We start from the raw sequence: 26,748 nt of genomic DNA, 5'->3' as shown, positions 1-26,748 counted from the left end.
TTTTCTCCTTCTGTTTAATTAATGAAAAGTTGGAGATTAGAGTCTAAATACATCTGAGCAACTGCAAGTATTGTGGCTTTTTATTCTATGATCTAAACAACAAAAAAAAAAATCCACAAAGCAGTATGAGCTTAAGTTCACTCAGCAGGGCGGTAAGATTAAATGATCTATTATAATAAACTGTCAGATGAATCAACCTGCTTCATCTATTGATATCTTTATTGCACTCCTCCAATTATAAATCCTACTCACTTGATTCACAGGAGGCATCTCCCTAAGAAAAATTTTTATGACTAAGACTAGTAGGGTTTGACTCTTTCTGTACACAAACTGTAGGAACTCTGGAAAGTGATATTAGATAAAAATTACCCACCATATCTTCAGCTCCTTCACAAAGAGAGAGACACAAAAATAGATGTTTCTGGGAGATGGAAAACATAGCAAAGCCTCAGTTAACACTGTTACAGGTCTATGGTGTGGTCAGGGCAAGAAAGCCTTTTTCAAGTTTTTAATTTTGCTTTGATTTATACTGTGGTATCCCCTCTGAGTAATCAGCCAAATTTATTCGTTTGTTTTGCCAGTGAACACAGTTGGATATGGCTGCACTCCAAAAAACAGAAGTAGCAAACTGCAGGGTATCCAGGCTGCTTAGGTAGCAGTTGTTGGAGAGCAGAATAGGGAGAGTTTAGTTTTTGGTCTCTTTCTCCATCTGTCAAGCTTCTCACCAGTGCTGAACTGACTCAGGCAGGTAATTTCAAATAAAACCATGGTCAGGTGCCAAATTTTTTATCCTTGTCCTCCTTACTGCACAAGGAGGCAACCTGCACAGCCAGTGTTGCACACCTCACTTTTCATGATGGATCTGGAAATCTTCCCAAATTATTTATGCAGAGCACCTTGCTTGCAGCCCCAAAGGACATAGCAAGCTCTGTACAGGCAGCTAGAGCAACTACAGTAATTGTTACCCAGTGAAATGCTGCTTTTCCTTCTGTCCTTCTCTTTCTGGAGAACAGCAACATGTGAGGCCCCCCCCAAAAAGGGCACTGGATGGTTATTTAGAAAATGCAAACTGAAATCACCTGCTGAATCACTCCGATGAGCCCAGCTTTGTTTGCATGGCAGGATTAAGCAATCTCTGAACAGAGGGTGAATTGGTGCCTTGCTTGCATACTGGAGACAGGGAGAGAGAGGAAGGCATGAGAATTTTCTGATTTAATTTTTCATGCTCTAGCAAAACCTGGGTGAGATACCTTTCAGAAAGATGCTGGTAGTTTTATTGCGTGTAGATGTGTGCAGTTGTTAAAAAATAACAGAGGCCCAGAAAGAGAGGGCAGGGGATGCTGTCATGTTTCCTACCTGGGGTAATTTCTGCTGTCTAGGTTTATTGAAGTAGCAAGGTCTGGCCAGGACGGCTGCAAGGCTTTTGGTTGTGCCTGTGGGTGCTGAAGCATGTCCCACAGCCCCTCCTGTTTGCTGAGCCTTACGTCGCCTGCATTCAGGTTTGACAAGCCTTAAATCTTTGGGGTGAACTTGGGTGACAGTCTTGGGCTTCATATGCTTTTTCTATTTATTTATTTGTTTTACTTTGAGCCAAGATGCTTCACCTTGTTTGCAAGAGTGAATGCAAGGGAAAATGTATAATTATGTTATAATGTTCTTTCAAAGGAAAGTTCCACAGACTTGAGAGAGAGGTTCAAAGTCACTTCACCGAGAAGTGACCTATTTGTAAGAGCTGACAGTCTTCTGCCTTTCTCCAAGAATATCCACACATAGGGCCTTACAGTTTGCTAGTTTGACCACATCCTGTGTGATCGCATGGTATTTTTATCATGGCATCCCACGTCTTACAGGCTGAAGGAAAGGCAGTATTCTGGTAAGCAGCAATCATGTCATGTTAGGATGTTTCCTTAATGCCAGGTATGTGTTCTGCTGCATTCTGTACTCTGTGTTGTTCCTTTGACAAGTGATTTATTAACTTCCTGAAAGCTTTTGCTTGGTTTTGTTGGTAATGTTGCCCAAACGTGCTACAAATGTTGCCTAATGATTTATCACAGAGATCCTCTTTGAGCACAGTGATATTGCTATTTGCAGATGGATTGATGAGACGACAAAAACCTTAGGAAAACAGTCTCCTCTGCATTCTAGGAAGCCAGGGTGAGGTAACTGTGTATATTCAGGATACTTAGCATTACAAATATTTAGTATGTTCAAGAAGAGCTCTTACTGCTGACTTTTAAGTACTTAGCTTTTTAACCTAAACATACTTTTCATGAATGTTTGTGATTAAAATGCAGTTAAAATCTTGTCACATGTACTATTAGCAAAAGCAGTTATTTGCACCCCAGTGGCTGAAGTGATCCATGGTTTTAATTGGGCGTAGAGAGAAGGAAAACGAGCAGCATTCTGGTTTTCAAAGAGTATATTCACAGCAATAGAATAATGTGCATTACAGCTCTGCTGGTAGGAGCTGTCTTTGTGCAAAGCATCAGTCCATAGCTCAGAAAGTGCAGTGAGGGTGTAAGAGTGGATTTGTACTCTGGGGAACCTGGTTTAGAGGGGCACTGCAACCTGGGCAGTCAGGGGAGAGGCTTAATGCTTGCCTGGAGTTACAGCTGCCTTCATGATGTTGCCTCTGTGATCCCCCAGCCTGGCACAGCTGGGACGTGGAGGCCACACTGGTGGGTCATATCCTCCCATGGAGCTCTTGGGACAGGGTCAGAGGCACCACTCCCCCACAGATGCTCTGGCAGCACTGAAGAGACCCAGTGAGGGGAACTTCTAAAATGTTCTCTAGCCTTGAGAAAGGTAACCAAATGCTATGATATGGTGCAGGTCAGCAGCTGTCTGAACATGAACCAGTGTGTGCCCAGGTGGCCAAGAAGGCCAATGGCATCCTGGCTTGGATCATGAATAATGTGGCCAGCAGGACCAGGGCAGGGATTTTCCCCCTGTACTCAGCACTGGTGAGGCCACACCTCAAATCCTGTGTTCAATTTTGTGCCACTCACTTCAAGAATGACACTGAGGTGCTGGAGCATGTCCAGAGAGGGGCAATGGAGCGGGGGAAGGGTCTGGAGGGAACTCCTATGAGGAGCAGCTGAGGGAGCTGGGGGTGTTTAGCCTGGTGAAAAGGAGGCTCAGGGGAGACCTTATCACTCTCCTCAACTGCCTGAAAGGAGAGCATAGTCTGGTGGGTGTTGGTCTCTTCTCCCAGGCAACCAGGAACAGGACAAGAGGAAATGGCCTCAAGTTGCATGAGGGGAGGTTCAGGTTTGATATCAGGAGGAATTTCTTCTTAAAAAAAGTTGTCAAGCATTGGAATAGGTGGAAGGTGGTGGAGTCTCCATCCTTGAAGGTGTCCAAGAAACAACTGGCTGTAGCACTTAGTGCCATGGTCTAGTTGTCAAAGTGAAGATTGGTCAAAATTTGGACTCTGTGATCTTGGAGGTCTATTCCAGCCTAAATGATTCTATGATTTATAGCTCAAAAGAATGAGTGGCTGCTGAGGATATATAATGCCTGAGGTGTTTTTTCCCCTGGTAGCTCCTGTAATCCAGTGTGAAAGGTCTTAAGAGGCAGGCCAAGTGTCAGTCACTTGTCCCTTGCAAAAGACAGTCAGTCTTGTACAAGCAGATAAATATTTTGCAGCCAGTTCACACAGGTGGGTATTCTCAAAGACAGAGAGGAGTTAGGTGCTTGTCTCCCTTTGACTTGAAGAGATTTAATGCAATGTAATAAAAGTCCTTATGGGAGTGATGGTTGTCCACAGCTGGCCTACGAATGGGAGGTGTTCACAGCTGCCCTAATTTCCAAGCCTGCTACAGTCTAGACACACAGAAACAGCAGCATGCTAACAAAAAATATGTGTTGTGCCCCAAAAACTTGTGAAGTAGCTGGGGGAAGCTGACAGTAGTGAGACAGTAAGCATCGTGCCCAGTGCTCTGTAAGGTCAATTTCTTCCTCATTACCAGTGCCTCTTACTCCTGCTGCTGGGCAGTCTGCTAGCCAAAAACACCAAGGTAATAAACAAAGATTTATTTTTAAAGGCTTTTGTGACTCTTGAAGATATGTCTCAATTAGTTTCTTTTATTAAAACACTTACTTCTCAGTTAAAGGTCAGCTATTCATTCCCAGGCACTTACTTGGTTTTGGAAGGAGGAGTTCTTTAAGAATGTATCAATTAATTCAGGATTTTCTTCCCTTGAGCAGAATAACAACCTAGCATAGGCTGGGCTTCGGATTCTGCTCCCATCTATAAGGGATGTCACAGCTCAGACTTTCTGGGCTTGGGAATGCTGTTGGCATGTTGCTAGAGCCTGCCAGTTTGCATGATGTGAAGACTCTGGATGTCTAAAACAGATACTAACAAAACTATTCCTTCTGTTTTATTGCAGGCCTTCCCGTGAGCTCTCCAACAAGTTTAACAAGTAAGAGCAATAAAAGGGTTTGCTCTATGCACACCGATGAAAAAAGGCTGGTGTGGGTGGGAAAGGGACAGTCTGAGGAAAGGAAATGTTCAGGGAGCAAGAAGGATCTAGGGGAATAGTGAACCTGACACACAGTACAGAGAAGCAGAAAAGTGATGTTCAGCTTGTAGCATTGAGTAACTTTGCTGTGATTTCAGCTGAGTACCATGTTGGACTAGCAGATACTGGAAAGAAAACATGGTGGGACCACAAAAAAAATCAGGCCTGGCATATTACATGATGCCATGGGAAGCTGATATAAATAGAGTGTTTACCAAGGCGCTTGTTCTTGCCAGGCTCTCATTCCTCATCCTGTAGTTAGAAGCAGCAAGTCCCAGAGTAAGGCAAGTTTCCTGTGCTAATGAACCTGTATTGTCCTATTTTCCTTTCTCTGGGCTTATCAGGAAACAGCCTCTTCTGTACTGGTCTCTGCAGTTCTTGCTGCTGCTGCCTGCAGAATCTTGGCGCTCCTGTTACCATGATGGATGTATTTCTCCAATTCATTTTTATTCTGATCCCAGATTATTCCATAACTGGAAAATACCTTTGACATCCAGAGAAACTAGACAGGATTGGCTGACTTGTGAGACTTTAATGAAAGAAGTGGAGAAATGAGCTTAAGGTTTTAGTTCCTCACTCTATTTTGTTCAGTACTGTTTCTTTTCAGCTGTCATGTTTCTTATTGATGGTCACAAGTAGTTAAAATGCTGACCTATGGTTTTTTTCTTTCCTTCATTACTCACATCTTGGTCAATTAACACATAACCAGGAAAAAAACGCAGTGGATTTCAGTCCTCAGTTTTTCTCCTGAGGAGAGGCACACATCTCCTGCACAAATGCAGGGATACATATTCCTGTTTTTCAGTGCAGTTTGTTTCTGTTGACATTTCCAGTCAGTATCCAGGGTAACTCATTGCTGTGATAATTGCCTGCTTGCCCTCTATATCATGTGGTATAATAGATAAGGTAAAAAAAAGGCAGTAGTATTTCCTTGGGAAATCTGAAGCAATCACATGGAATTAAGAATTCATAGGAATTATTTTAGTCACTTGATGATGGCTCAGTTTCCAACCTTACATTATCACCCCTCAGCAAACAGGCACCGAGGGAAAGAGAATTTCTACTTTAAAGAAACAGTCATTTTTCAGAGATAAAGTCTTGGGCAATGATTGTTTCCTGCACTATAGCATTAGAATGTCTCAGTTATGACTGTATTGTTTAGGCACCACACAAACACTTAGTAAGTGATAATTTTTCCCCAGGAGGTTTCTGACTGTGTCCAGACAAATAAGGGTAGAAGAGTGGGGAAGGGGGAAAGAAAACAACCACAAAAACATTTTTTAATAGTGGGCATAAGTTTAAAATCAGTTTTGCAAGGAAGGGGAATTCCTACACGGTTGGGAAAAACAAACCTTATTTGTTACTGTAACTCCATGGATTAGAGTTATGTCGCGGGTTCGGTTTGTAACCGGGCGGAAACACCAATTTAGTGTAGTGGTTTGGTCCAAAATACTCATTACTGTTTATCTGCTGTGAGATGAGAATTTGGAGAAATGCAAAGCAGGCAACAAACTTGAAAGAATATAAAGAAGTTTATTAACAGACCTAAAAGAGGGAAAAAAAGAAAAAAAATTATACCACCTTCAGAACTCTCCTCCTCCCCCCACCTTCCTCCCTTCTCCCACTGACAATGTAAAAAGACAACCCTTAAGATGTTCAGTCTGTTTACCACTTCCATAATAACCTTGTTTAGTCCATATAGAAAGAGAAGTCTCTTCTTGCTCATGCTATGAAAACAGTATCACAACGAGACAGCCGCCCACTTCCAAATATCGTTCAGTCCATTTAGGAAGAGGAGTCTCTCTGCCTGCGTGTGAGTCCTTTCCCCCGACTTGCAGCTTTTCCCGCAACTGCTTTCGAGGGTCCACTCTTGAAGTTTTTTGGGTACAATTCTAAGGTTGAGCCGTTCAGGAACAAAAACAGAGGCCCTTCTCCTTCCCTGGGAGCAAAGGGTCTTCCTCATCTTCATCGTTAGGACTATCTCTGGGAGCATCTCTAGGAACTGAGGTTTTCTCCTTTCCCATTTGGAGCAAAAAAGTCCTCATCTGGTTCATCTCCCCCTGTCCAAACTTCTCATGAAATTACAGCTGCATCAGCATCTGCCTATCTCAGCACAGGTGCTTTTGCTTACGAGTTGAACACTCCACCCCCCATATCTTCATGGAATTACAACAGGATACTCTGATATATCATAGCTTCACAACAGAATTTCAGCTTTAAGCATCTCCTCTCTCTCTTCCCTCAGGTTTTCAGCTCTTCACAGCAGTAAAAGGGTTACTCTCACCTTGGCCTTGCAGCTTTGCAGCTGGAATGTTGAATGTTTCTTATCAAAGTGGAGAGGGGGGAGAGCCGAGCCGCTCCAGCTGCCCACAGCAAAGCAGTGGGGAGGGTTCCACAGATGGAACAGGTCCATCGACCCAGGATGGCCGTGGCCCGGCCTGGCCTGGTCAGAGCAGGGCCTGGCCAGGCCCGCTGGCCCCCACTCGGGCCCCGCAGCCACCTGTCCCAGCGCCGGAAACGAGAGAGAGCTTGGAGGGGGAGTTTGTCTATTCTTAAGTGTGGATCACAGAGGCGGTCACAACTTTAAGTGGCTTAGAGAATTGTCCATATTCAAACTGGCCAGCTGATAGGTTCTATCAGTTCCCAGAGGAAACTGTAAGGACCCCTTAGCAAGGACATCCCTTCCGGGACTATGCTTGCTAACCTATGACAAGTTACAAGTACTGTATATACAAAAGTTTCTGTAAAAACAGGGACATGTCTTTCAGAGACTTAGTAGAACAAAATTGTATTCTAGACCTCAAAATGGCCATAAGAAATTGGTTTTAATGACTTAACTAATTTCGTAGCTTCCACCCAACAGTTTGAGCCCTCTTCTGTTCTTTGGAAGAGAAACCATGCGATCCTACAGGTGTGGGTTGTGAGTAGGTACCTGAGTAACAAAACCTCAATGGCTGTTACCATGTTCTCACCACTTTTATATGGAGCTATAACCTCTGCTAGGACCCCTTTTCAAGAGATCACCTTCCCCAGATGCCTTTGTTTGAGAGCCACTTCTGATATTTAACCAAGCAATGGAAATGCTTGACCTTGCATCACATCTGTCCAGCCAGTCAGCTCCTTCAGTGGCAGTGAGCACTTGTCTGCTCAAGCCTCCATCCAATATGGAATGCAATCCCATGTGTTATACATTACACCCAGGGAAACACCGATATATGCAGTTTCTGTTTTCTCTCTGGAAGTTTAGTCATTGTTTTTTCATAGGCTGTATGCAGCCAGGTAATAAATATTTTGTGTTGTTGATACCTGACTCAAATTCACATTAGCACCTGAAGGTAGAAATGTATTCCTTTAAATCCAGCCCTAAAAAATGTCCCAGAGGCTCACAACAGTCATTGCTCTCTCCAAATGTGGCAGAGAGCAGGCACATTCATATATAACAACACTCAAGAAACTTGCTATCTACAAATATTGCACCTCTTCGGAATTCTTCATCTACTATTAGCACTTTTTTTTTTTTTTTTTTAATTAGCAGTGAATATTTTGGTCTTTCTTCTGTTGGAGACAGGTCTAATTTTCACTCTCTTTCATGTTTATTTACTTGTTAAAAGTTCTTTTCAATGTTGAACAGTACCATAACCTCCTCAAAGTGAAAAACTTTGTAGCTCACAACCTGTAAGTGGACAAGCAGACAATCCTAGGGAGATCTGCACCCATACAAAGTGTGTGTTTCTTCTAGGCCATGCTAGGTAAACTTTTCCACCCCTCTTGTCAAGTTTTCCACGTATTATTGAGAAGAAATATAGATGTGAAGCACCAAGTTGAAGCTCCAGAACTGGGGACACAGAAGTTGTTTTGGGAGGGTGATTTTTCAGAGGGAGTTGTTTGGGGAATTCTGGCAATACATGTTTACCTGAAAGGCAATATTTCTTTTGCATGTCTAGCTTCTGGAAATCCTAAAAGCAGTTCTGGAAACCAGACTCAGACAGGGAGTGATATCCGCTATTCTAGTGAGTATTCTTACTTAACTGTATGGCTTTTGAGTTTTGAGCTGGTCACTTTTGCTTTTGATGAGTGATTGGCACAGCAGACAAATTAAACCGGCATTTTTATTTGTAGCCTTACTGGACTTAAGCCCTATTACAAACCATTTAAATGCTGGTTATAAAACTCCTCTCAAAGAAAAACAGAGCTTGATAAGTTTACACCGCTCTCACTGTAGAGCAGCACAGGATTGATTCAGAGTGGTAAAATTGAAAAAAAAAAAAGAAAAAAAGAGAGAAAAAGAGTCATCCCCTCTGAGAGAAGACACAAGGGAACATACAAAAAAGTTGCTCATATACATGTTGTACATATTATATGAGTGTGTTGTTGTGAATGTATGATACACATATACTATTCCTATCGTCATGGGAGGAAAGGTCCAGGAGGCAGTCTTCTGCAGACTCTTTAAGCACTTGATATTTGCCTGATGCATGCTACTTAATCTTTCATTTTAATATTATGCATCTCTGGGGCAAGAGTGTTGCTGCAGATTTGCTCTTTCCTACCCAACCTACTGGCTAAGCAAAATATGTTTGATGCTTTCCCACTGTAAGCAGTCTCCCTCTAGTTCCATAGATGCACAGACACATCTATATGAATATTAAATATTAATTGCATCGAGAGCCATTGAATGCAGCCTCCCCCTGACACAGGGTTTAGGCCAGCAGGTGGAACAGTGCCTGATAAGTTTGAATGTGGCTGGTTGCTGCCAGAGAAAAGATAAAAAGGGAGAAGCTGGGTTTATATGTTTCCCCGGGAAAGCTTTTCTTCATTACATAATTCTTTTTTTTTTTTTGCTTCTTGGCTGGGAAACACCTGTCAGGAAATGGCAGATGGTGGGAAATAATAAAAGGAAAGAAATGTCCTCATTTTAAGAGGAGATCTTGCATTTTCTATCCCTCGTTGTAAGTGCTGTGGGGAATGTTACTGAATTATGTAATTCCTTGGTGTCTTCCTGGGTGCACAATGCTAAAACTCTTTTTTTTTTTTTTTTTTTTTTTTTTTAAAGAGGAAAAAATAAATTGCATGTTCAAAAAATTTATTTCTGGAACACAACTTTCTCACAAAACCTTTGGAGGCCATCAGCATTGGGGTTGAATGACGAGTGTTTTCCTCAAAATTATGATAGACCCAGTGGAGCAGATGCTTTGTTCTTTTATTGAAAAATGGGTGAAAGCAGTTCCACAGGGCAGCACAAGTGTCAGGGAAGGAGTAAAGGTGGGAGAAGGAAGGTGCTTCAGTCTTCCCTCCCCAGAGAGTCCAAGCCTGAGGCTCAGTGGTTGCAGGAAGACTAACAGGAGCAGCAAGTTACCCTGCTCCAGAGAAATGGATAATGTTTGGTGAAATGGAGCTGGAGGTGCCTCTCACCTTAGTGTGTGTTAGTGCCTATACACAGAGGCAATGTAAGCCAGAGGCAGCAGCCAGAATTGTTCTCCCTCTTTTGCAGATGTTATCTTGCCAATTGTCATCACCCTGATAGTCACTACCCTCTCTGTCTTCTCACTGGTGGCTTTGTACAAGATGTGCCAGAAGAAAACTCCAGGTATTTGGTTTGCTTTCTCTGCAGGGGAGGGGGGGGAAATCAATGTGCTTTTCATTATTAAAAGATCTCTTTTAGATTACCTTAACCATCACTGTTGTGGCAGTCTGGTGGGAAAGCCTTTTGTATTTTGAAGTGCTTTGCCTAAAGTGGGAAACTAACACTTCATTTTCAAAATCAGTAGGAAGAGCAGAGTGAGCAAAAATGATTTTTGGAGAACATATAATGCTGTAAAGCCTTTTGTTCATGATTTTGCAGCTACAAAGAGCTAACAAACACCTGTGCTAACACAATCAATCAGATAGAAATAGACAGTGAAAACTAAATTTGAAGATATTCAACAAAATCCCTTTATTTATTTTATCTTTCTTCTAGATACAGGCAAAGAAATATCAATGTTTTCTTTTGGGATATACCTGATACATACACACACACACGCACATGACGCATGAGTAAAATTTTCCAGTTACAGTATAATGTGCATGGAACAAAATCCCTGAGCAAATAGTATTTGCAGAAATAGTCATTTTGACAGAGCAGCTAAAGTCAGTATCTGTTTCTCTGTTGTCCATTAAACACTTAAGATAATGGGTTATAGTTCCATCAGAGTCCATTTGATGAATATTCCAGGGCTGCCCAAGTAGGCCACAGGTAAGTGGAAATCTCCTTAAGTGAAAATCCAGATCTGAATCCAGACTGTGGTTTTTCTGTCCCTGTGAGCTGCTGTGAGTTAGGAGACCTGTGCAGAGCTGTGAAATCACCCAGCCTTGGAAATACAAAATCACAACAGAGTATTGAAACTGTAAACCAAGACAAACAGTGTGTCACAACCAATTTAGCCAATGACATGGCAAAACAGACCCAGATAAACAGAGGAAGGTATGATCCTTACTTAGGAAATTACTGAATATTCAGAGTCAAGAGACAAAGATGTGAGATGAAGAACATTTCCTTACCAGCCTCCCCTCTGCGCAAATGTCATCAGGCACTGTATTAGCAAATTCATTTTGAAGATAGAGTAGGTATCTGTGGTGCTTCCTGTAGGATTTGCCCAGACCCATCCAGTGCACTTCCCCTGCGGATGGAAAGCCCCGTATTTGGTGCCATGGAGTTGGTGCCGTGTCTCTGATGTAACCCCCAGCCCCTTCTATCTGCCCACACTTGCACATAAAATACATTCAGCATATGATTCATTTTGGAGACAAACCTGTTCCTCATCGATGGGGATGACAAACTCTGTTCTTGGATGTCGTGCCAGGCTGTACCCCACAGGGGGTATGGCCTCAGGAACACCCTTGTTCTCTCAGTCCCCTCAGCCCGTATCTTTTAGCTCAGTTGTTGTGTACTCAAGAACCATTGCATGCTCATGTCCTCTGTGCCAGCTACCCAGGGATTTGGGAGCTGCAGGGAAAAATGTGCTTCTGTTGTGCTCTTGGGCAAGTCCTCTGTCATTCTCCCTGGTTTCCAGAAGCATCAGTACGAGCAGCATCAGTTCGCTTCCATAGATGACCAGAAAAATAACAATTACTATTGAAGCTGATTGATTGTGTGAATGAACTTAATGCAATACTGCAAAATTACAACTGAGCCTTGTGCCAGCAACTGCAATAGTCATGTCTAAACGTTTGGGGTTTGAGTTCCAGCAGTCAAAATGATATTAACTTGTTTTTCTTCTTCCAGAGAGACAAGAGAATGGCGCTGAACAGTAAGTTGGATCCTTTTCATTGCTTGGAGATCTATCACAGGGCACTTGTAAATGTAGCAGATTTTGCATAGGATTTTCTTTCATCTTTCTCTATTCAAACATAATAATCAGTTGCCACCCCAAAGAGAAATATCCTGTTGAAAGTGCTGCACTTGCAGTTATTGTAGACCTGTATGCATGATAAGCAGCTGTTTCAGCATGGGTAGAAATGTGGTGACTCTCAACTGTTTTGCAAGTGGTCATTTTGAAATGGATAAACAGCTTATACTGTGCCACAGGACTCACTGGCCCAGTCTTTTTCTTTTTTTTTTCCACTTTTTCCCCCATTGATCCCTCCCCTCTCCCCCCACATCTTTTCCCACCCCCCTTCTTTTGTTCATGTTTTCCTTCTTTTTAATGTGTTTCCTTTTTATTCTGGGTTATTTTTGTATTTATTTATTTATATTTATATTTACATTTCTTTTGGTCCCCATTATATCATGTTCCTCTGTCCCATCTTGTTTCCACTAGACCATTTGCATAGGCTCAGTTGAAATAGTAGCAGCATAAGGAGTGTGAGGAGAGGGAAACTGAGAAAGATCCATTAGAAGATATGTGCTAAAGGCCATTGAGCTTGGCAGTGGCCACTTCTATGACCAAAAGCAACATTTGGGCTGCTGATTTACTTGGTAGCCCTGACTCCCTGGGCATCTGAAGTGGTCCTTTGCAATTCAATATGTCTAAAGGGCTTGCATTGACAGAAAAAGTATGACTCCTTTTCCCCAGATGTACCTCCTCTGTGAAGTCCTAGATTAAGCCTGGAGTCATTAAACTTGATTTATTACATATTGTAAGAGAAAGGTATTTTCAGAGATATTGTTATATGGTGTTTTCCACCACCAAGATTTCCACTTCATCACCCCATGCAAAGCCCTTTTTAAGCCTGCCAGTGTAGACTGGAGTAGATGCTGCCTCCTCGGGACCATAATTTTAGAGTTTTGTTTGGCTGACCAGCATGTGTGCTGACTGTCTGCTTAAATGTTTTCTGGCTTCAACAGGGCCCAGTCAGACAAAGAAGGAGTCAAACTTCTTTCTGTGAAGACAACTTCTTCTGAGACTGGTGAGTGTTGCCTTTGTGTGTATGTCTGTTTCCCTGTCTGAGCTCAGAGAAGAGCAGCTTTTGGGATGTCATTTCTTATAGCAAGCCCGTGTTCACTTTCTGTCAGGTCAAAGTTGCTGCAAACAATTCCTCTACAGTGCAAATCCCCAGACTGGGATCCTGTAGAGCTGCAGTTCAGCTGTTCTGTGTGTGCTGTCAGTACTTGGGAATGAGAAGTATGACTGGTTTAGGAAAATACTTTTTAAATCATTGATGGTAAGTGATCTAGCTAGGCATGTTCAGGAGTAACAGTGATCATGGTATTTATCAGCTAGATCTGGCTGTAAAAGGAGGTTTGAAGACTGGTAATATCAAAATCACAGAATGTTCTGAGCGGGAAGGGGCCCTCAGGTGAATTTAAGTGAATGGCCCACATGAAGATCAAACCCACAACCTTGGTGTGGTTATTACCATGCTCCAACCAACTGAGCTAATATCCCAGTGATCAAAAGGCTCGGGGTCAGTGCTGTATGTAATCAGGGTTCTGTTGGAGTTGGTGTCAGTCAGTGTACAGTGACTGAGCCCTGTACTCAGTAACCCTTTGCATTCAAAATCCTACTCTCATTGCAAATCCGTCTGTCCTGTGCTTCAGGTTCTTACAAAATCTGGGGTATAAAGCCTAAAGGAACAAAGGTTATTCATAACATGCACAAAAGAAAGCAAAATCTCAAAGGAAAGAGATGGATGCAGTTATAGATTCTGAAAAAAAATGGAGTAGCACAAAATAAGACTGAGGCAGAACAAAATTCTGACTAATCAATCAAAACCCCTAAATCTCTCATGGTAGAGCTAGCCATGGTGAAACTTCACACCTTCACCCAATGCTTTCTCAGTCATGTAGGTCCCCCCTCATCTGCAGAAGTCTTTCCATCACTTACTTCCTACTTTTTAGGTATAAAGCTCTTTTTTTGTCTTTAAGCTTTTTGGCCATCTGTTTCTCCTACTGACATTTCTGAGGTTGACCAATCACTGCATTCTCCTTTTGTCCAAATCCTTGGGAAGTCCTCTGAAATACAGCACTTGATCTGAACTATCCTCTGCCTGCTGGAGAGGCACAATTTAGACTCTCCAGCCTTCTCTGCAACTCCCAGAAGTTTTCATGCAGTCCAAAACGCCTACAGGGCATCTCTCGCAGCCATTGCAACAAATCAGAGTCGGGCAAGGTCCCTCCCCATGGCCTCATGACACAGAGCTAGGGGTAGAGTGGGACAGGAAGGGCCTGCTCCACCACAGGACACATCATTCTGCCCCACTGTGGGGTTTTTTTGTTTGTTTGTTTGTTTGTTTGTTTGTTTTAAACTGAATGAAGTTAGAAACTAATTAATGGACATTTTTTGATTGATTCTGCCCTCATGCCATTTCAGAAATAAAGTGACTTCATTGACAGTAGCAGAAATGTTTGTGGCTTACAGCAGGGTAAATGAGAAAAGACACAGGCTCACTTTTTTTTCCCCCCAGATGAGCTCTGGTGCCTGTTAATCAGCTACTGGCTCACAGATTATCTGAGCATCTTCCATCCAGAGGATGCTTGATATTCCTTTATACTGAAGTATGATTTGTGCATGCTATAATTAGAAGGTTTGAGTCATAACCACTTAGAAGACAAGATTCTTGCCCTCTTCTCATTAATACAATTCATATTTAAACTAGCTGCCATTTTCTCTTGAATTCTTACATCATTATATGTTTCAAAATTAAAAATGCATTCACATAAATTGAAGTCCTGCTTTTGCCCAGGTTTTTAGAGTCGCTTTACTTCTTAACTTAAAAGCACTCTGGCAGAGGAGTCTCTTTCTTCCAGAAATATCTGTCACTCATACAGGTATTTCAAATATGTTAGGATGCCTCCCCATTGAAATCAGATTTACTTGCTTCGTTAAAAGCTCAGGCATAAAGGCAAATATTTCTTATAGTATAGGCGCAAGAACTGTCTGACTCATGGGCCTTCTCACAACTACTGACAGCAATTGCCCTGCATAAAACTTCTTTGCCTGTGTTCTTCTTCTTTCCTTGGTCCAGCTGTTTAGAAAGTGTTATTGTGGCTGTCTCTGCACGTACCAGCAAAACTACAAGGAGTTGTGAGTAGAAAGACTAAAATTAGAAAGCTCTAAAGAGCAGCCTTAACTTTACAGGCAGGGCTAAATCATCCTCTCACTATGAATAGGCAGCTCCTCCCTAAGGTCAAGCATATATACAATGAAATTCTGCTTTGATTTGTATTCAAATTAAGCTTTATTAGAAGTATACATTTGGGGTTTTTTTAATTTTTGCTTTTTATTCCAAACAGAAGACTTTGAGATTATATAATTTTGTAAAATATATACAGGACAAATAAGGACCTACAAACTGTTCAAGCTAGCAACTTGGAAAGACCCTGTGTCAGTGTTGTGCATAGATCTTGATCAAAGGTTATGGTGAGTTTAATCTTGCCTTATTTTATCTGTCTAAAAACTATGCCAGCTGCACATAGTTGAAAGAGATGTCCAGAGGGCTGTTTATCCCTGTTTATCCCATCTGCCTTGAGCTGGAACGGGCTGACCTGTGGCAGTCCATGGACTACTGAAGGATCCTATTTCGGGACTTCTAAAATTAGGTTCTGGATATGAAATGAAAGAAAAAGGAAAGACTCCATTTTCAGAGACACAGCTGAATTCAAGAGTATTATTTCAAATACCTACAATTAATGTGAAAAGAATACAGGAAAAGAATGGTTTTCAATTAAGCCTGGACTAATGTAATGTTTTTTAATGGTATTATACTAGGTAAAATGGAGCTTTAATATTCTCATTTTTTATAAATCTTCTTAGAAAGATGGAATTGCTAATGGCTTTGAGCTCTAAGGCACAACTGGTGTAGAATTGATGTAAAGTAAAAAAACCCGAAAACTAAACTAGACTCAGTAAATTTTTCATGCATGTTTGTCAGTGAACTGCAACACCTGATACAAGATAAGTGCCTGTTCTTGCATCTAACTTGAAAACTCGTCTTGGATAAAAATGCTCAGGATGCTGAATCATCTCAGAAGTTTTACACTAATGTACAAATGCAGGACTTAAGGCAGCCATTTCATGTTGGCTGTACAGGCAAATTTAGGGTGACTCTCCCTACGGAGAATAAATGGTCTTCTACAATACAGCATTCTAGAAAACCTACCTGCAAAAATATTTATTTGAGATTCAACATAGCCCACAGAACTGCACATTTAGCTTGTCAGTGACAATTATATTTCCTGAGAATATAAGATGAAGGGTTTTAATTGATGACTAAGAGATCAATACCATCAGCTATGAGGTTAAAGTATTGCCTGTCTTGAAAACAGACCTAACTTTTTCTGTAAGGGTTCTTGTGTATTACACTGAGAAACAGCAAGGCTATTGATCACCTTTTAAGGACTGATGAAAAATGTCGAGGAATGAAAATTGTTCCGTTACAGAAAGGTTAGTAAATAGAAAATTGGGTAAGGCTACTCCATACCGGTGTATGATGCGTGATAGAAGTATTGATACCTGAGTAATGACTTGACAATTTTCTTTTATGGCCCTTGCCTGGAATAACTATTCTAGAGCATGTAAAATGTATGAAAGGCCTTTTAATAGAAGCACACCAGTTCAATATTCAATGTAAAGTCTCGTAGGGATGTGCAGGTGACATAATATTTCTGGCATGGGTATAATCCTGGCACCTAAGCATAAGCTGATCCAATAAAGCATGATTTATGACCAGACTGAGCTGTTTTGATGTGAAAGGGTAGGATATGACTTACTTGGCTTGTAGGCGTATTGCCTGTTCTGCACTGAGTTTGCTGAAAGGCACCTGAGGCTGGAGAAGGGTCTGTGGTACTTGTCTGCATTAGGGCTTCCAAAGATACCCATTGTGGACAAAAATGAAAATTCAAGTGTTGCTACTAAACAGAGATGAGAAAATGTACCAGGCAAAGATGGATAGTTGGGAGACACTTAACCTGGTCCATTTGAAACCCCTTTAACCTATTGCAATCATGCTGGAGAAAGAGATCGTTTAATACCTAGAGGTGCTCTGAGATGGCAGTGCAGTGCGCGATAGCATGAACCGAGGAAGCAGAAAAACTTGCATTCTCCATATGCTCCACATCTCTTCCAAAAGCTGCTGCTGTTCAACAGGAATAATGGCCTTAGACCTGTTATCTGCTGCTTCAACTGAATGTACCTCAAGACAACCCACACTGGTGCTAGGGCTTGGACATGGAAAATCCTGTGATGTTCTGAAACAGTGTGGTCGGATGACGTTGTCTTCGTCACTGCTTTCCACGACCCTCCAAATGCTGAGACTAATTGTTCTGCCTCACTCATCAAACCACAGATGTGGTTTTGGTACAATGGGACAAATCAGGAGCTGATGCAGACCTCGTTTCCTGTTATGTTGAGTACATCTAAGCACAGACCGTGACATTTAAGAAGGTAAGAAATCTTTGGGGTTTACCTCATTACAGACCCAACCAAGGGAAATTTACCCCTGTGAGGGGGCATGGTTCCATAGTGGGCCATGAGGTTTCTCAACATGCATTGGGACTTTGACCTCTTTTTCTTTATATCTAGGATCCAGATGTCTTTAGGAGCAGAAGAATCTGACCCCCTAGATGAGACACTCTGTCAATGGAAATTCCCTTCCGTCTTCCAATTACTTGCAAGATAAGCAGTGTAGGTCAGTGAAGAGCAGTCTGCTGGCATGCTGCATGCTTAGGAACGGTAAGAGTGGATGTTCCTGCTAATGTAGGATATGATACTGATTTTTTTCTGTTTCCTATTCTGAGATGTAGTTTCAGGGTCTTATGTTTTTTCCCCTGCAGGTAGAACACCTAGATGCCACTTTGTAGGAAAGGTTCGCCTTGCAACAGAAAAAGATGTCAAGTACCTCCCTCCCTTTCCTTCTCTTTCTCATTTTCTGATACTCTATTTTTTTAACCTTGTATTGTATAATAGCCTGAAGTTGTGTTTCTTTCTTCACAGAAACTGTGGAATAAACTTTCTTAGCTCCTTACAGCTTGTGGTTGGACTCTGTTTGTGTTTACTCTCACCACCAAGTTCTGACTGCACACACTTCCAGCTGAAACTTTTGGACAAAACCGTAGTCAAAAACATAGTCAAACCGTAGTCAAAACAGCATATGCTTCCTTCTGTATTTCTAATTTGACTTGTGAGCTGTGCATATTTTCAAGGGTTTTTAAAGCAGTCTCTTACATTCAGACTGCTGAGGGTCAGGGGATGTTTTCCCCTGTGAAGCATTTGCTGACTTTACAGCCTGCAGTTTTCTGAGATGCTCCTCATGAGGGAGCCACCTCCCACCCTTTGCTGCCCATTCGGCAGCAATTGCCTTCCTGTCCTTTGCCTGAACTTTTCCACACACCCTCTCTCTGCCATGGTGAATTGTTCAGATCCTTCTGTCGTGCTAGCCATAGCGAGGAGCAGTTTGCAGGGAAATGGTGAAGTGTGTGGCAGGGGAGCTGCAGTACATTGCAGGTGCTGGACCCACTGGCCCACATCAAACCCAGCCACTGGTTCCCAGTTAATGCTGTTCTCCAGCATCTGTAATACACCCCTCTTTCTTTTATCTCAGTATGGTAAAAATAGATATTTTGTTTCCTGTGTCTGCAGAGGTAGTTTTATACTTTTATAAAAGATAGGCTTCTGCAATCAGATTTTATGGAAAGCTTGCTTTAATTCTTTGCTCCAAACCTGAGTGCCACTTACCAGCAATTTCTCAGCAGCAGATATTACAGTGAAATAACAGCACAATTAATTTCTTTCTTACAGACAATATAATTTGAGATGCGGTACAACCTATTTTTTATGTGAAAGACTGTTTTTACATCCTTTTACTTCCAGCTTTCCCAATAATGTCAGAGGGCTTTACCCAGGTCAAAGGCTTTCTGTACTCATAGTACTCAGTCTGTACTCTCTTTTATGTCATGATGTTCTGCAGTGTGTGTGTATTCTGAATACTATATTCAGATTCTGAATCAAATGTGGAGGGGCAGGGGAAGAGGGCCAACTGTAGTGAGATTAATCCAATATCCTTCCACAATGGTGAGACAAAGAAATGTTTGTTTCAGAGCTTCAAAACTGACCTTATTGTAATCTGTAATTTCAGTTGATTGTACCCATTACTTATTCACATACATTGGCATCAGGATGCAACATTAATAGTTAGAAAAGGATATATTTGTGAGTGAAAAATCAAAACAAATACTGCACAAGTGAAATTTTAATTAGGAAGAAAACCCTGCATTTTCACTGCAGCACTATTTCTTTCCTGGCTATCTTTCAGCTTGGAACAGCCCTCAGTATCTGTGTACTCAGTCTACCTTCTATGAACTCAAAACAAGTACACTGAAGGATGAGGATTTATGAGTACAAAAGTTGGGTTTTTTCCTTGTACGTCTTCCTTATCTTTATCCTTTTGAACCATGGCCATGTTTTAGAGGAGGATGTGTGCAGGGTGTATGGGATCAGGCCCAGTGCTTACGCTGCCAATTTCTTTGGGTGGATTGGTGACCAAGGCTCCAGCAGAAGTGTACAAAGGGTAGCCACGTGGAGGCTGTGTATGTGAAAGACCAGTGCTGTATTGTGGTGGTTGCTACAGCACCAGCTCCTTTAGTACTGAGGCTAAGAAACCATCATCTGACCCAGCTGTACCTGCTCGGACCTTGGATCTATGTAGCCTCAAATCCTGTCACTGAGGGTGGATCACATGAGGTGTGAAAGGAAGCGTGACAAACAGGAAAGGACTCCAATAACCTGTCCTCCACCATAGTCTTCCAGCAGCCTGTGGCTTGGAGACATCCTGAATCAGACTTTGTATCCTTGGTGTTTCACAGATTTCAGTGGCTATTAATTCCACAAATTTGTCTTGTTTGCTGTGATATCTGCAGCCTCCTGCAGCAATGAACCTGATAGTTTGACTAGAGATCTGTCTGTTATATGACAGTAATAGTTAAGAGACCTCATGATGCCTATGTCTTTGTTTTTGCAATCCAATTTTAGACAAAAATCAACAAACAGATGCAACACTGGAGGATGAGAGGGAGAATAAAAGGTGTAATGGCAGGCTTTGCCTGTCAGCTAAAACTTCCACATCAGTATCTGATTTCATTTTCCAAATATTCTGCCTAAGGCCTCTTTCTCAAACTGTGCATCATTTCTTTCAGTTTTTGTAGAAGTGCGTGATATATATGAGGTTGGCTTCTCACTGCCCTCTGCCAATCTATCTGAGCCCACAACTCCTCCTCCATCAGGAGAGGTGTCACAAGGCAGGACCACAGGTAAAGGGGGTCACGTAGCACTTGCAGCTGTGCAGTTGGTAGCACTTTAAATGCACCAAATACTTTCTTCCAGTTTCCTTCATCTCCCATTTTTTTGAGGCTGCGCACCTACTTTTCAAGGCGGACAAATGTACAGTGAATTTTCAACCCATTATCAGAAAGTTATTGCCATAGTACCCATCAAATTGGATCAGAGTATCAGAACACCAACCAATACCTTTATTCAAGATGCTGAATACCTAAATAGTGAGCAGCTGACAGTTCAAGTTTCTCCTGATACCTTCCATCTTCTGCTGCACAACACTAGAGTTTGTGTGTCATCTTTCTCTAAATGCATAATCCAGAATAAATAAAATCCCAGTTTTTCACTGACAATGTTGTGCAGCAATTATGCTCTTGTTGGTATATTTTGTGGAACTATGCCCTTTCTCTTTCAATGATGGCCTCAAGTTGCACCAAGGTAGTTTAGATTAGATATTAGGGAAAAATTCTTCACAAAAAGGGTTGCTGTTGGAACAGGCTGTCTAGGGCAGTGACAGAGTCATCATTCCTGGAAGTGTTCAAAAATGTGTAGATGTGGCACTTGAGGACATGGTTTAGTGGTGAACATGGTGATGTTGCTGGGTTGATGGTTGGACTTGATCTTAAAGGTCTTTTCCAAACTTAACAATTCTATGATTCTGTGACAGCCTTTAAAGGATCCAGGTAATCTATCTGGACTGGTTGAGCACCTCCAGTGCACACTCTATTTTCTCAGTCACCAAAAACTTCAGTGTGAAATAATTTCTTCAATCTATTAAAATGCCATCTGTTCTAACAAGCTACCGAACACAAGTATTTAGTTTTCATTTCCCTTATGGGAAGCAAGGTTCAAACCATTTGTTTTGGTGGGTGATGGTTTGGGGGCAAGTTTGGGTTTTTTTTAGTCTTGGAACCTATTTGTGTCAGTTAACGCTGTTTTGAAATCATTATAAATGTCTTCTTACTTGCACCTAATCTGAATGTTCTTGGTTTGCCCTTTGAGTTGCATCTGGATATTTAGCAGAACATCAAACTGCTGAACCATTGAACTCCCAAATTGATCTGGACACGTCTCTGTGCAATCTCCAGGCATACTGCAGCCCTGTATCTAAACCCATCCATTACCCTTTTATCTCTTGAACAGAGAGCATCTGTGACCACTTCTTCTCCAGTGTATAATCATTGTCTCATCATCACTGAATTATTGGCTGGCACTAATGATCGCAGACCTTATGACACAAATATCTTCAGGCATATTTGCAACCATGGAGCAGCCATAACTTGGTTTCGTTTCACAAGTCTTGCAGGCTCCTGCCCTCTTGGAAGTGCAAAGCAACATAGAGCATCCCTGCCTGCATCCATTTCTCACCAGACATTGATATTATACTGTTCACTGTTCCAGGGATAAAAGGTGTAGCAGCAGGAAATCTGGATAGGGCGTGAGTGTTTGTGTGCTGCAGTCTCAGGGTGTGCAGAAAGGCAGAGTCACCCCCCCTGGCCTGGCTACTGCTGCGGGCAGGTACCACTCAAACACTCTGCCTTCTGCAGCCAATGCTGCTCGCCCATTTCATACACTGATCCGAGGTCTAGTGGCATAAATGGGATGTTCTCGGGGAGCTACGTTGACTCTGGAGCCTGCCCTAAGACATGTTATTTTCCTGGGGTGCTTCCATGTGAATCTGTCTGCAGAAAAAACAGCTGAGAGTGGAATTGATAGAAAAGTACTGATATTTATTACCACTATTGAATATTTTCTTCTGCATGGTAATATATTTCACAATTTCTCCATCACCTTCTTTTTTAAACAGTTTTGCCAACTTCTCTCTTTCATCCTCTATTTAATCTTCTATTTCTATATATTAAACAAGGAAAGTAGAGACATGCAGAAGGGGAAAAAAACTAAAAAAGAAATGAGCGTTCTTGAAAATCTCATTCCTTTGTTAGTATAAAACTGTGCAATATTTGAACTGGTTCACTTTATTTTAGCTTTTCAAAACAAGATTTTTATCTAACAAAAAACATGCCTTGTTAAGATGTTTCAGTTTTTTCCTAGAAGAAACCTGTGATTCTCTTTTCTCTACCTGAAATGTGACATGATCAGAACTTCTGAAGCTCTATCTTAGCAACACTTCAAAATTACTTTAAAATGTTTTTTTTCCAAAATTGAACCCTTGGGAAGTGAACACCATTCCAGCACATTATTGTTGAACAGTTTTTAGCAGATACCAAGTCTTATACTCATCTCCAAAAAGCTGGACTAAATTAAAGAGCCTTTTTTTGCTGTGAAGAAAAGCTGTTGTAAAACTATTGATAAGTCTTTTCCATTCTCTTCAGGAGTGCAACTATTTAATTTGGCTGCTAATCATTTAAATGCCTAATCAGTGAATTTTTCTATAATCCTAACTTGTGTTACAATTTGCAACCCCAGGCCATTGATCATTTGTAGCTTTTTAACACATATTCACTTCTTCTGGAATGTAATACATCACTTCCTTGCCTCTCGTGTGTGCATGAGGAATTAAATTGTCTCCTGCAGGTGAGTAGGGAGGCAGAAGGCAGTTTCCTGGAGGCATTTGGGGTTTCTCACCCTCATGCCTATCTCCATGTGGCTCTGGACAGTCTGTGAATGCCACTCCCTGTTCATCTCCATGTGCAAATCTCTGACATAAAGTAATTCCACTGCCATTCCTGGGACATGCCCTTGGAAATAGGACATCTGTAAACACGTCCTCATCTGGATTCTTATTTGCCTGCCTGTAACTGCTGGTAGTGCCTCTGCTTCTCCAGGGAAGGAGGATTGAGAACTGTGTGAAGTTCTTAAATATTTATTCTTCTGCTTTGGAGGAACTGAGCTGATGTCAGTGTTACTGGCAAAAATTAATTTTATAGTTCTATCTTCTTATTTTTATAATTCAATGTTCTAATCATAGCTATAAATTAATTAAAGTCTTATTCCTCTTCAACCCCCTTGAGAACTGCCTTGGAAAATATGTTGTGGTAGTAACCCACCATTTTTGAGCAAATCGCAGGGGAGATAATCAATAAACTAGGAAGAGTGCTAAAAATCTATCGTGTGGACAGTTTTTGGCATTAAGTAAATCTGACAAAGACACTGTCTGGTTTGTACAGTGGTCAGTGATGTGTTCCTGCTAGACTCATTGGTCCTTTTGTCTTTCCATGTTTATCTGATGCAAATATATTTTCTGTGTCTTAGGAGAGCACTCATCTCATGGGAAGAATAAAACTCGGCAACTCTTCACATCTCAGCAATAAATATGTAAGTTTCTAGCCTTTGTTTTCCATCCTGTAACATTAGTGTTTGTCAGTCCCTTTAATACTTTTTAGTCTCGGTATTGTGCCACATAACTAAAAAAAAGGGTTAAAAATGCAAACCAAAAAGAACAATGACTTAAGTTGGCAGCAGCCTCAAGGAAAAATGTCTTAAAGAAAGCTCAGCTTGAGCACACCATTGTGACCAGATTCACAGGCAAACTGAAGAAGCTGCCAGCTCCAGAGACAGACCTATATAGGCAAGAGCATGTGACTTTAACTGTTCAGCATTTCCTGGATGTAAATCCCTGAGTAAATTTTCTTTCTGTTTGTGTGAGAAAGAATAGATTTTTAAAGACAGATACCTATTAAAAAAAAAAAGATATGGTACCCAGAAATTTTTTGCTCCTTTTTTTTCCATGAAAAATCTGAATCTTTTTCACTTCATGAAAAAAGCCAGCACTTTGATTGAGGTGGTTTATTACCGCTTGAAATCCTTGGTGGTTAACATACACAGCAAGTGCTGGATGCTATTTTTATGTGTGAGGTGGCAGAGACCATCAGAGTGCCTCTGAAACCCAGTTTTTTATGTGGGCACTGCATTGTCCTTCATTTATGAAGCTTTCTCAGGCACCACAGTATCCACTTCCCATGGAGCTGCTTCTCTCATTTGTGGAGAGCTGTGGTCCTTTGCTGAGGGAGAAGGAAGCAGCTGTGGGAAGGGTCCTAAGTGACCAGGGTAGAGCAGGAGGTAGGGGAGAAGGATGGCCTGAGGAGCTGGGTGTCCCAGCATGTGCGGGATGGACCCAACAGAGGCTCTGGCAAAGCCCAGCCTCCCACCAGCACTGTAGGATGAAGCCCCTCTAGAATGGGTCCCATCACCCTCCACTGAGAAATACCTGGCTGACCAGAGATGTGAGGAACATCTTTGATGGTTTTGGCCTATTCTCATTTCCTCTAGCATGCAGAGACTGAGCTTTCCTGATGCCAATAAAAAGGACAAAATTACCTCCTTTGTTCCTTGAATTAGAGCAGCAGAATGCAGTTTTGCCTACATTATTGAAAACCCAGAGGTGGTTCAGTTTGTGTGGATGCAAGACAATGGCCTGGACAATGAATTTAATCCTTATTGTCTAACCCATATTGGATTTATTCTGTGTCTTCCATTTTAGCTTGCTCCTATGTTCCTGAACAACCCTACCTGGAATAATAATCCTGAGATACACTTGTCATTTCAGATGTGAAGCAGCCTGTTTTATCACGATATCCAGGAATATCCCACCAAAGTTGCATTTAAATGGGAAATGTGGAGCAGCTGAAGCTTTTTACCATCGGGGCACTTGTGTCAATGACCAGGTTTTGACTTCTAAATCTCAAGCATCTCCTTTCACTTCTGGAAAGACATGTAATTTTTTGATGGCTTAATTACTGGTATATCATATATATTTATTATTTTCACATATAGTAAAAGCAGGGAAACAGGTTGAAGAGAATGTAAAAAGAAGAAGGGTGAAGATAATGTAAAAATTAGGTGATGTTTGCATAGTAGCTACTAAAAATGTTTTCTGCACACAGAGGAAGGAATATGTCAGTATACTTTGTTGAACCTATGGTAGCTAGGGATCTTTTAATTGTATGTAGCAGAATACAAACAGGGCCTGACCCTTGAAACAGGACTGGGCAAACAGCCACTATGAAAATTAATTCAGTGTTTTCCATGAGACTCCTCACTGTAGCACATGCTTTGCTTGTCACAAATGTTTACAGGGTGGGATGCCCGGCTGAGATGCTGAAGTGTGTGCTTGTTTTCTGTGAAGGGAGGAATATACCTTGCACTGAGGCTCTTTTAAATTCTGTAAATTACTGAATATAATCCTTGTAATGTAGCAGGCAATAGTTGGTTTTCACCTGTTCCTTGGCTAATTACATTATGTTTGCTACAAATATGACTCCCATATAGCCTGGGGCACACAGTGGGAATCAGCAAGGGAAGCAATTTCACAGATGAACCTTCGTCCCTGTGTTCTGAGTAATGCATTGGATTCCTGTGGGTTATTGAATAACTCTGGAAGTTTAGAGAGTGTTTCAAGTGCTAATTACAGTAGCTCTTAATTTGTACAGAGCTGGCAGTTCCAAAATATCAAGTAGTGCTTCTATCTGCATGTACCCTACCTTTCTAGAACTATAAATGTTTGAAAGTTATATTACTGTGAGCATCTGCTCAGTCTCAATCCACTGACTTGTAGCATTCCAGGAATTACTTTTTTTTAATTGAAAATTGAAAGAAGACAACTGTTGGTCTAAGTGTAGGACCAAGATCCAGGATGATCATCTAAGTTTTGTTACCTATTGATACAATACTTTTGAGGAACTTCTCTCTCCAATTTCCTTCTCTGAAATATTAAAACTTGCCTAGCATTATGGTAAGAGACTGAGCAGATTTATTAGTTCATATCTATAGACAAATCTGAAAAGTGTTTATTTCCCTGTGCTTGGCCATTGCTCTTACTTCCACTTTGGTGGGTCTGATAATCTTCTGTCTTAGTGGCACCATGGAAGACTTTTGATGAAGCTTGATAAAAGATGGGGAACAAACAAGTGTCCATGCTGCAGCTGAACTTACATGGTTCATTCAGGTATTCCTGGATCATTTGTGTTCTTCAGGAGCAGAGGAGTCTTGGATGCCTACTTTGGAAAGGTCAGGCCATCTGAAATATGCTAGTTGGCATCTACAACTATTCTGGTTCCTGATTGATGAAGTTTCTTTCAAAAAAAAAAAAAAAGCAGTCACTGTGGATTTTCATGTTGATTAAAAACCCAAGATATTTTGTGGTATATTGTATCACAGTGAAAGGACAGTAGAAAAAAGCAGAGAAAGATTGTGAAATACCTGTTTGTGTTTTTGTGCAAAATACATTCAGAAAATACCATGTTGTGTCAAGAAAAAAAATGTACTGCCTATTAAAATCTATTATCTTTATTAAGTAGCTATCCTTTTCTGTTTGCAGAAATGCAATCCATTACCCATGTCTAGCACAACTGTTGTCCATTACTCTGTGTTCCTGTATCACAGAATGAGCTGGACCCTTTATGACAAGCCTGGAGAGCAGACATTATATATTCTGGGCATGGTGGTGGCAGGACCTCCATGAAACCTTGCAGAAGGCATGCTGGAGGTGGCAAGTGGAAACTCCTCCTCATTACAAT

General features: G+C 41.4%; 1 protein-coding gene across 11 annotated transcripts in view; it reads left to right on the top strand.

Annotated features, from left to right (window-relative positions):
• Nucleotides 1-26,528, top strand: part of EMCN (endomucin) — a 55,246-nt gene extending 28,718 nt beyond the window's left edge. For 4 of the 11 annotated variants that reach the window (XR_006019884.1, XR_006019883.1, XR_006019881.1 and 1 more), the window contains exons 6-12: nucleotides 4,395-4,427; nucleotides 8,471-8,536; nucleotides 10,018-10,113; nucleotides 11,791-11,815; nucleotides 12,853-12,914; nucleotides 17,093-17,389; nucleotides 17,528-17,971. Coding sequence is in view for 4 of the 11 variants with exons in the window: in XM_042049714.1 (XP_041905648.1) it covers nucleotides 4,395-4,427; nucleotides 8,471-8,536; nucleotides 10,018-10,113; nucleotides 11,791-11,815; nucleotides 12,853-12,914; nucleotides 17,093-17,328 (518 nt within the window). In the remaining 7 variants the exon portion in view is untranslated. Of the gene's footprint in view, nucleotides 1-4,394; nucleotides 4,428-8,470; nucleotides 8,537-10,017; nucleotides 10,114-11,790; nucleotides 11,816-12,852; nucleotides 12,915-17,075; nucleotides 17,972-23,485; nucleotides 23,549-24,779 lie in introns of those variants that run through there. The other 7 variants (XR_006019887.1, XR_006019882.1, XM_042049715.1 and 4 more) reach the window with 7 other exon arrangements.
• The last annotated feature ends 220 nt before the right edge of the window (nucleotides 26,529-26,748 follow it).

Source organism: Corvus kubaryi, unplaced genomic scaffold (assembly GCF_017639235.1).
Source record: "Corvus kubaryi isolate FWS band 111438036 unplaced genomic scaffold, C.kubaryi_AGA036_p1.0 71, whole genome shotgun sequence".
Lineage (NCBI taxonomy): Eukaryota > Metazoa > Chordata > Aves > Passeriformes > Corvidae > Corvus > Corvus kubaryi.
Note: the sequence above shows the minus strand (reverse complement) of the source record. Positions and strands in the feature narration are given on the sequence as shown.